At 52.1% G+C, this 10701-nt stretch overlaps 1 protein-coding gene across 1 annotated transcript; it reads left to right on the plus strand.

Annotated features, from left to right (window-relative positions):
• The first annotated feature begins 4175 nt into the window (after positions 1-4175).
• Positions 4176-10405, plus strand: C1QL2 (complement C1q like 2). The gene is made up of 3 exons (XM_027723637.2): positions 4176-4259; positions 4563-5322; positions 5799-10405. Exons 2-3 carry the CDS (start codon positions 4684-4686, stop codon positions 5976-5978), a joined length of 819 nt encoding a protein of 272 aa, XP_027579438.2. The 5' UTR covers positions 4176-4259; positions 4563-4683; the 3' UTR covers positions 5979-10405.
• The last annotated feature ends 296 nt before the right edge of the window (positions 10406-10701 follow it).

Here is a 10701-nt window from a genome sequence, read left to right on the forward strand (position 1 = left end):
TCCCTTGAATCAGAAATTAAGGAATGGAAATTAATATGTCCCTTGAATTTTGGAGCTGCAATCCAAAGTGTCTGGGTTCTTGGCTGTCTAAATTTGGGAACTGTGTCTGATCTGTCAAGTACTTCCCTGAGGGGTGAGGTTCCTTAGTCTTTATACCACATCTTGGGCAAGTCTTTCATTTCCTACTTTACTATCACCTATCTATACACAATCTCAAGGGGATACCCAGGAACAACCCTTTGTCCTTTCCACCTTTTCAGAATGTAACAGAGCAAAGCAAACATATCCAGAACATGCCGAACCTGGGCAGTAGCTGCAGGTGAACCAAAAACAAACAGACAAACAAACCAACCGTTCTGGCCTCTGTACCCATCCAAGGCCGGGGTGCCTTTCAAGGCCCCAGCCTGGCCGGGACCCCTATCACTCTAAAAGAACCCATTATCCACCCTGACCTTATCCTTACCCCACTGTGTTACCGCATATCTTCAGGCGCACTGCTCACCTGCGACATTTCATACAGGATTGTCCCACTCTCCCTCTCGCCAGTCGGAGGACCCCCTTGGCCCGCTCGACACCCTTCACCTCTTCTTCCTCCCCTTCCCCTTCCCCTCCCCCTCCCTCTCCCCCCCCCAAACTTGGAATGGCAAACCTCTGTGTGCTCCAAAACTCCCCTCTCCTCTTGCATGGGGGCGCAGTACCTGCCGGCAAGGCTCCCCCTCTCTCTCCTTTCTCCCGCCGTGGCCAGATTTTGTGACCAATACATCTGTTCTAGAACAAGCAGCAGTCACAAGCACTGAGGCCATGTTGCTGAGGACACAGCTGCGCTGGGCAGGGCACATCTCCAGGATGAAGGACCACCACCTCCCTAAGATCTTGCTTTATGGTGAACTTGCCACCGGCTGCCGCAAGAGAGGAGCCCCAAAGAGAAGATACAAGGACTTCCTGAAACAACATCTCAGCCTTGGCCATATTGATCACCATAACTGGTCTACTCTGGCCTCCAATAGGGAGGCCTGGAGACACACCATCTGTAACGCTGCTGATGCTTTTGAGAAAGCACGCAGGATCACTCTTGAGGAGAAAAGACAACACAGAAAGAATGGTGCCTTGCAGAATATACCACCTAAGGAGTCTTTCTGCTGTGCCTTTTGCAACCGGTCATGCCTATCTCGTATTGACCTTTTTAGCCACCAACGCGCTTGTAACAAACATGGGTAGAGCCCTTTCCAAATCTTCATTCGCGAAGCCCAGCCATGACTGACTGACAGCACATCTGAAAATTGAGTTTCAAGTTAGATCCACATAAGCTTTTCGGTGCTTAACTATTGCTTTGGCCAACAGCAGCAATCACCAAAGCTCCTGCTCAGCCATCATCTAACGTCGAGGTCCAGACACCCTTTGTGTTTCACCAGGGATGTTCTGTGGGTGCCCTTATCCCTCTCTGGGCGTGTCCAAGGCACTTGAGTCTTGCCAGGCCTGAGCAGCCTGCTGTGAAAGTGCCAAACTCTAAGAGGGGCTTTGGTACTTGTCATCTCAAACTATGAAAGGTACCTACTTGCAAGGCAGGCAGTACTTCCAACACTGCCTGACTAGCTGATTTGGTAATTCCCTGCTCCTTGTACTGTTGTGGTGTATGCCATTGCATATGGAAACCAAGCTCCTAAAGTATCAAAATTGTAAACTGAGTGTTGCCACATACCTTTTTGCAACTATATTCCTAATTATTATTGTAGGATCAGAAAGTCGTACCAGCTGTCTCAGCAACCACAGTGCTACTACACCTTGGGGCACAAGATGCATTACATCAGTCAAGCGGTAACTCCAGGTCTCCAGGAATATAGATCCTACTGGAATTATACATTAAAGTCACACTGTGTTTACCTTAAAGCAATCTGAAGAGGGATTAACTCGGTGATCAGTCCATCTCACCACATCACAGAGGAGTGATTAAATTATTCCCAAACAAAATTGCCAGAATTTGACACCTAATCTAACTGCTGATATCTCTGTAATCTTCTCTGCCTACTTGTTCAAGCGCTTAACCCTCTTTGTTAAGAACCGCGCCAATTTTGTCCTGCAGAAAGCTAGAATATATTTCTTCTTCGTCTGTCCTTGCTGATCCGTGGGAATAACAGACCCCCTCACATAAAATGATTTTGGCTTTGCAGAAGGGGCTGGGGAGCCTCTATTTGGAATACAGTTCCCAATACCGGTCACCCGGTCACCTCATTATACGAGTTGCTGCAAATAGGGAAGTTGCAACAGAGACCAAATGATACAAGAACTTAATTACTGAGAAAAGGGTTAGAAAAGCTACAGTGTGGCTGCTGCCTTTGGAAAACAGCAGATTAAACAGTCACTTTAGGGGGGTTTGCAGAGCTCTGAGGGAATAGCAAGGATTCACGAACACCGGGAGCCGAGGTAGTGACAAATACCAGAACAAAAGGGAAATTAACAGAAGCTTAAGTAGGGATGATCAGCAAAGCAGTGTAATTTATTTGGGAATTTATTTGTATTTAGCACAGTTAATATATGGAAAATTATACTAAGGCTGGAACAGAAACAACTATTAGAAATCATTTTACAAGGCTTTAGACAAGTGTAGGGGCTTAAAATAACTCTGTGGGATGCAACTCATAATTCAGAGGAGAGGAAAAGGACTTACATCTTCGTCACAGTCTTGTCTCTAAAACATTTAGCTCCATTGTGCTAAGTAATAGACATGGTTACTTTAATATGACTATCTATACAATTCTCAGGGAAAGGTTTTAATTTACAAGATTAATTTCCCTTCCAGCTTTAAATACATAGATGTGGGGGAAAATAATCAGAGAGACTTGAGGGGCAGGGCTGAATCCTGATCTCAGCAGCAGCAGAGTGAAGCCCGAATAACTCCAGGAAAAATGCTGGACGCATGCAGGGATGTAACTGAGCTGAGATCTGGTCCTGAAGTGTGTGCACTCCACACAGGAAAATCTTGACGTCCCCCCTTTAAATTTCAAGGAAAGCTAACAAAAGAGTCTCAAGTCCTTTTAGAGCATTTCTACAGTTCTTGGAAGAAGCTTGTATGTTCCCATTTGCACTGATGCCTCCAGGCCATCAGTTCCAGCAGACGCTGGATCAGACTGGGTGGCTCGCTCCCTTCGACCTGAAGCTCTGCCTGTTTTAAGACCAAACAGACTGCCTTCAGCTCTGGCGAACCCGCTGGGAAATGACCCTTCTTACACAGCAAGGGAGCGGGGGACACCGGAATGTTGCCCTGAGGCAGTCCGTGTAATCACAGTTAGGCTTTTTTCTTTCCTTCCAGGACGGGTGCTTAACCTGCCGCTCGGAGACGCGTGGGTAAGATCCCAACTCTCTCTCCAGGGGAGATCCCCGCAGGCAGTTAACGATTCCAGGGTTCCCGCTGTGCTACCACCGTTTACTCGGAAAATCAAAGGCAATTAACCATACTTTCCTCTGGGGAAAAAAACTCTCGATTTGGACCCGTCATTACGCAGGGAAACCTACAGAACACTCTGCTGTAATCCAACATGAACTCTGCTAAAGGTATTTCTTTCTAGGGCTCCCCTTCCACTTGGCAAGCCTTGCCTGCCTTCGGGAGACCGGGACGGGTGTAACGGATTTGGTTACACTTGGATGTGTTGAGGAGCAAGATCCACACGCGATGTTGTCCCGCTCCTTTTTTGGGCCGCCGATGCTGGACGGGGGGAGCCCGAGGAAGCCACGGGGAACACTCCAGGGTGACCTGTTGCCTGCGCGGGGGTTTCCCCGACCCCCTCCCGCAGAGAGTGGTGTGGGTCGGCGGCGGCAGGGAGCTCATCCCGGCGGGACAGGGGCTCCGGCCGCCGTCCGGGCAGCCGCGGACAGAGAGGGATGAAGGGATGCAGGGATGCCGGGAGGAAGCAGTTTCAGGCGGCAGGTGAACGGGGCAACGCGATGCATTCCCGACCGTCCCGCTTTCAGCGGGGCGCAGCTTGGGCGGTACCCGCAGTGACTCCGCCGGTGACGGCGGGGCGGGCGCGGTCCCCCCGCCTCTCAGCAGTGCCAGAGGGGGGCCGGAGTGCCCGGGGACGTGCGGGACGCCCCGCCGCCTCTCTCCTCCCCTCCCCTCCGCCCGCCCCGCCCGAGGGGCCGCGCCGCCACCGGCGCTCGGCGCTGCGGGCGGTCGGGCGGCGGCAGACGGGCGCATCAGCGCGGACCGCAACGACGGCGGCGCCCCGGAGCCCCCCCGGCGGCTCCGCCCCGGCCCCCCGCAGGTGGGTCCGCCCGCCCCGCCCCGCTTCTCCCGGCTCCGCGCCCCCCACGTCGGGGCGGCGACGGGGGCGGGCGGGCCCGTCCCCCCCGCGGGGCCGAGGGGCAGAGCCGGGCGCCCGCTCGCCGCCCTCCGCGCCCGCCCAGCCCCGCCGGGCGGACGGGGTGCCGCGTCCCTTCGGAGGGGAGCGGGGCGGCTCTCGGCATGGCGGGGCTCCCGGCCGGCCGGCGGGCGGGCTGAGGCGGGGGCCGGGCGGGGAGGCGCCGGCGGCGGGGTCTCACCGCCTCTTCTTGCCGTCCCCCCGCAGGGAGCGACCGGCCCCCCGCGCCACCATTGCCTCGCACGGCAAGGAGGACCTGCTCGCCGCCGCCGCCCGGCTCTGGCAGCGGAGGAGGCGGCTGCTGGCCGCCGCCGGGCTCGCCCTGGCCATGGCCGTCGCGCTGCTGGTCGCCGTACCCCTGCTGCTGCTGCATGCGCCCGCCGACACCGGCGCCCACTACGAGATGATGGGCACCTGCCGCATGATTTGCGACCCGTACAGCGGCGGGCGGCCGCCCGGCCCCGGCAGCACCGCCGCCGTGGAGGCCCTGCAGGACCTGGGCGCCAACCCCCCGCCGCCCTTCGTCCAGGGACCCAAGGGGGAGCCGGGCCGACCGGGCAAGCCGGGCCCCCGCGGGCCGCCCGGGGAGCCGGGGCCGCCGGGGCCGCGGGGCCCGCCGGGGGAGCGGGGGGACGCGGGCAAGCCGGGGCTGCCCGGGATGGCGCTGGCGGGAGCGGGCGGCGGCGGGAGCGGCGGCGGGGCGGCGGCGGGCGGAGAGGCGGCGGGAGGGCTGAGCGCCGCCTTCAGCGGGCCGCGCATCGCCTTCTACGTGGGGCTGAAGAGCCCCCACGAGGGCTATGAGGTCCTCAAGTTCGACGACGTGGTGACCAACCTGGGCAACCACTACGACCCGGCCAGCGGCAAGTTCACCTGCCAGGTGCGCGGCATCTATTTCTTCACCTACCACATCCTCATGCGCGGCGGCGACGGCACCAGCATGTGGGCTGACCTCTGCAAGAACGGCCAGGTGGGTTCCGCCGCTCCCCCGCGCGTCCTCCCCGCCCCGGGGCCACCTTTCGTCCCTTTCCTGCCCCCGCCCTGTCGCCCCCCCGAGGCACCGGTCGCCGCCGCTCCCGGGAAAAGGAGCGGCTGGAGCATCCTCCGCGCCGTCGGGGCGGGGCTGCTCCGCGGGAGAGGCTCTAGAGCCGCGACAAATTCCGAACTCTCGGCTTGCAAACTTTACTGCCGGGAGGAGGAGAAGGAGAAGCGAGGAGAGGGGAGGGAGGGAGGACGTGGTGGTAGTGGGGAGGCTGGAGAAGGGGGGCTCCTGGGGAACTGACGGAGGGGTCGGAAAAGGGGAACTCAGGGAACTGATGAAGAGGGAGGAAACGAGGGGCTGGGGAGGCTGGTGGAGGGGCTGTGGAAGAGTGGCTCGGAGACCTAATGGAGACACTGGGGAAGAAGGGCTAGGGGGGCTGACGTGCCCAGCGGCTGTGTTGGCAGGTGCGGGCCAGTGCCATCGCCCAGGATGCGGACCAGAACTATGACTATGCCAGCAATAGCGTGGTGCTGCACCTGGACTCCGGCGACGAAGTATACGTCAAGTTGGATGGAGGCAAAGCACACGGAGGCAACAACAATAAGTACAGCACTTTCTCTGGCTTTCTTTTATACCCCGATTAACACACAACAAGCAACATGACACAACTGGCCCTGCCACTGATGCTTGTGGGGCTGTTTGGCATTTCCGTATCCCATCGTGCTGCTGTTCTGCTGGTATCCACTGTCTCCACAGGTCACTTTAGCGTCATTATCAGTTTGTATGTCTTTATTTTTACTCCTGTGGAAATGAAATAGAAGTGAAACAAAGCAATCCCTTTCTTTACTCTCCCGCATTTCTTCTGACTGCCCTCTCCCTTTGTCAGCCTGAGTGTTTTGTGTGTCACAAGAGGAACTCGGCAGCTTGAAACTCTCAAGTGGTTCCTGGAGGGTTTAAAAGAGCCCAGAGTTCAGACTGTGCCACATACAGAATTTGAACCAGTCACATTTTTTCATCAAAAAAGTATTAATTACGATGATGAATTTTCAGATCGCCTATTGCGAAGTGGGACTGGGCCATAACTGTTCTTTCCTCTGCTGCTTTGTACGGGGTCAAGTGTAAACTTTTCTTTCTGTGCTATGCAATGCTCATGTGAATGATGGTGTCATTAACGTCAAACCTGTTTCTGTCTGCAAAAGAATTTGGTCGCTGACCACAGTCACCAAAATATCACATTAAATTATGTTTTTAGACAACGCCTTTTTGCTTTCTGTCTCTTCCAGTGCTGCAAAGGAGCACTGTGGTGCTGCCACAGGAGGGTGGGTAGAGGAGGGGGTCACTTTGGTCCCTTAGGTTTGCAGCAAAATTTAAAGGTTTTTTTAAAGGATGGGACACCTTGCCTAAGTCTTGATTATGGTTCAGGGGAGTTGGGAAGAAGCAGAGGGAGAGGAAAAAAAGCTTCACCTTTGCGCAGTTTTGTAAAAAGGAGACACGCTGTCATCAAGAGGTGAAAGTGGGGGTGTGGAGTAGATCTCCTGAACAGATTTACTGGGTTTGAACCTGATCTACAGGTTAACAAAGTACAGGAAAAGCAGTTTAATCAGTGATTATGGAAAGCCGTGTTTCTGTAACATGCTTGACAAATGCAAGGAGGCAGCAGGGGAGAGAGTCTGTCTAAACCCTCGCACTTACAGTGTGTATATGGGTTGGAAACCACACCTAACTGTAGGTGGGTCTGCACGGTGCCTGAGATGGGCTAGGAGAGAAAGCTTGCTCAAGACTGACGAATTCAGACCATTTAGAAAGGTTTTCTTCTGATGTCCTCAGTAAATTCCAGCCACTGTGTCTTTTTAAGAATGCACAGGTGTGTAACTAGTGTGTGTGGTTCTGAGCCTTTGGTGTAGGAGGTGCCTCTTTCATCATCACCCCAGTAGGTAACCTCCTTAGTTTGGGTAAATTGGTGAAGCTAAAACAGTTAAATTGGTTTACACAAGCACTTAGTTTCATTTTACTGTCTTGTCATTTCGTTTTTTCCTTCTGAAGATCTTACCTCCCTCTCATTTTTCTGCCCTTTGCAGCTTTAGTGCGGTTTCACTAAGTAAGAGAGACAGGAGCTGGACTGAAAACAGCTCTGCCAAGGCTGGAGCTTTTCCCCTGCCCTGATGTTGAAGGAGGAAGGGGAACCCAGTTGGTTGGACTTGGTCCAGCCCCACTTTGGGGCAGCTCTGTGATGACTGAGTTATTACAGTCGCTTCTGTCTCCTACCTGGTCCTTGGTGGGTATTTTCTACTCATTGGCTGGAAGAGGAGGGTCAAAGAGAGAAAGCAATTCCTTCATCCTGTCCTCAAACTCTCAAAACTGTCCTCAAACAAAAAAATCCCAGTCGAGGGAAGCAGAGTTCATAACCAGGTACATGTGTTAGACACTTATCAATCTCTAATGTGTTGTCGATTTGTACTATTTAGAATATGATTAAAACCAGTGTCTGAGACCCAAATGAAGTATAATTGCTATGGATCCTCAATTCCCACTGGATCCGTAATCCTTTTTGACTATTCCTCCCCCCTCCTTCAATGAAATGGAGCTTAGACACAAAGCCCTTGGTTTAAATTTCAAAAAATTAAAATTGACATGCAGCAGCATTAGCAGGAGCCAGGAGGAATTCTAAGGAGGTGCCTGGGCTGTGCTTTATCCTTTGCATTAAGAAGCAATTTGTACTTCTAACAAAGACCCAACTGTTCCCCCTTGGCAAAAGGGCAATGAAGATGCCTTGCAAGGGAATTGCTGTTCACAATACTTAAACAAATTTGAATCTTAGATTTTTAAATCTGTATTCCCTGGTGGCGCCTGCTCCTCTCAATTCAAATGCAGGGCTGGCGGTGTGTGCCTGCCAAGGTGTCAGTAGCTAAGCGGATGATGGATTGATGAGGCAATGGGAAGACACAGGCTCACAGTGGCGGTTTGCCCCGACAGTGATCTATGTATCTGCACATTATCAATGTCATGAGGAGTCTTGAACCACCCTCGCTAGATGTCTCATTTTCCACTTACCTCTTATGTACTAATTATCAGGCTGGATTATTCCCCAGGATAGAAACAAAAAAAAAAAACAAAACCGCTCATTGCCCCTCCACTGACAGTTTACACGATCGATAGAATGAACGTCTCCCTTGGCTGCTCATAGGCTTTTTTGTTTCCTCTCCTCATTGCAGGGTCTTCCGAGATTGCCTCTGTGGGGGGTTGATGGCTCTCACCCAGAATCTGCAGCGGTGGTGCTTGAACAGACTCCTCTGTCCCACTCATCTTGGTAGTAGCTCAGTGTGTGGGTTGTGTTTTTTTCTGAAGTAACATAGGGAAAAGCAATTGGGAGATGAAAAACTTCAGTGCTCAGTGGTGCAGTTATCCAGAAAAGCAGAGGCAGCGCTGCAGATAGAGATGGTGGTCCCTGTGCTGCTGGTGTCTGTGGGTGAGAGAAGGGTCATGTACAGCCCAGCAAGCAGCCTGCAGCAGGCTTGTAACTCTCTGGGCTTTAACTGAGTCGTCTTCCCCTTGGCAATGGTCCGTGGGTTCTTCATGGCACAAAGAGAAGGGGCTGTTTGTAGGGGAGATACCCTGGTCCCCTGATTTGAATCGGAAGAGGAGAATTAAGGTGTACTTAGAGGCTGACTTCAGCTTTCTCTGGGACTGGCTTTCCCAAATGATACTGGCAGCTCAAATGACCAATAGCCAGTGTTTGCTCTGGAGGTCTGATCCCTTGGAGGTGTTATTTTACTTGATGAGTTAAGCAGATGCTTTTAAGAACTGTTAGGTGATCAGGTGTGATGTGAATAGGGAATGCCCTCTGAAAGGAGTGGAATGTTGGAGTCTTAGATAAAAGGTGCTTCTGTTTTGTACCCAGCTGTGTGTTCAGGTTAAAATTATAATACAGAAGTTAAGATTTAAAAAAAAAAAGGACAGATGTTCGTCCGGTCAAAGTAACTTAGATACTGTAGCAGCAGATCCCTGATTTTAGTGAAACCTTATTCTGTGTCTGGTCAGCACTGGCTAGGGAAGGGAACCCTGGAGTAGAGAGGAGCAGGGAGACATTGAAGTGCACAAAACACAGTAGAAGGGGCAATTGGGATGCTGCTGAGACCCCTGAGAGGAGTGCCAACCACCCCTGCTCTGTGGTTGTTCCCTGGAGGAAGGTGTTCAGGTTACTCTGCTCTCCTGCAAGCCCAAGCCAGTATTTGTGGCTGGACACTTGTTTTCTTCTGTTTTGGCCTTCGTTGGCTTGGGAAACTCCTGGCAAGTCTCTAGGGAGATGGGTGAGGAAATCCTTCCTTGGCTTAAGTGAAGTAGGTGAGCTGCTGGGGCTGAGGTGTCACCAGCCAGTGTAGAGAGTTTTCTGACAAACCTGTGCTGCAAGAGCACCTGGAGTCTGGTGTCCCACGTGAAGTCTGGTGCCTCTGTGTTTTTCAGAATGTCAGTTTGCAGATTTTTTCCTTGTTGCTCATTTCCTTGTAAAGTAGTGCCTGGGTCAGTGGGGCTCACAGGCCCACAGCAGGACAGAACAGCCCTGTGTCTGGGTTCTCCTCTTTCCCTTTTGCTGTTAGAAAAGCAAAGTGCTGCTTTCTGTGCCTCATGGCTTAACACGTGTGCATTGAACCATGCTTTGGTCTTCATCTTGCTGCTTTTGAAACTAACTCTGGACATTTTTCTTGGTGACTTAATGCTTGTTTATCTTTTTGCTTGGCTTCTCCAGTGGCTTATGGTGCCTGGATGGGTTTAATTTGTGCACTCACAAAGTAGGGACAATGGGTTTTGGTGGATGCTCATGTGTCCTTTTTTCTGTTTATGCCACAGACTAATTATATTAAGGGATCTGTGACAGACAGAGGTGAAATGGCGTATAAATCTATTTCAAATCTGTTTGTGTTAAATACCTTTTTTTGTAACATGCCATTTTTTTCCTTATTGTGATTGGAATGAACTCTGGGAAAAAATCCTGGTAAAATCCTGTGTCTTAGTATTGTCTCTGGGATAAAGGAGCCTGTCAGAATAAAATAAAGACTAACTGAATCTTCACTGACTTTGAGACTGCAAGGTGTTTGGTCTTTTTTACTGTAAATGTCTACATCATGCAGAGACTTGGAAGATTAATTACAGACAAGAGAGGTAAACGGTTACCATGTGGACACCTAGGCACTTACGGGTGAGAGCCTGCTCTCAGCTAGTTTCACGTTTAAATGGCAGAAAGAGGTTCAGCTTGTTTATAAACTGAAGGTAATATACAAATGGGAGCCCATTTCTCTAGACCAAGCCCATGCCAGTTCAGAAGTAAATCCCTTGCTCACAGAGAAGGTGCCACAGCAGCAGTGGAGGAGA

The sequence above is a fragment of the Pipra filicauda genome, unplaced genomic scaffold, assembly GCF_003945595.2.
Source record: "Pipra filicauda isolate LSUMZ 115617 unplaced genomic scaffold, ASM394559v2 scaffold10_size6260569_pilon, whole genome shotgun sequence".
NCBI classification, from domain to species: domain Eukaryota; kingdom Metazoa; phylum Chordata; class Aves; order Passeriformes; family Pipridae; genus Pipra; species Pipra filicauda.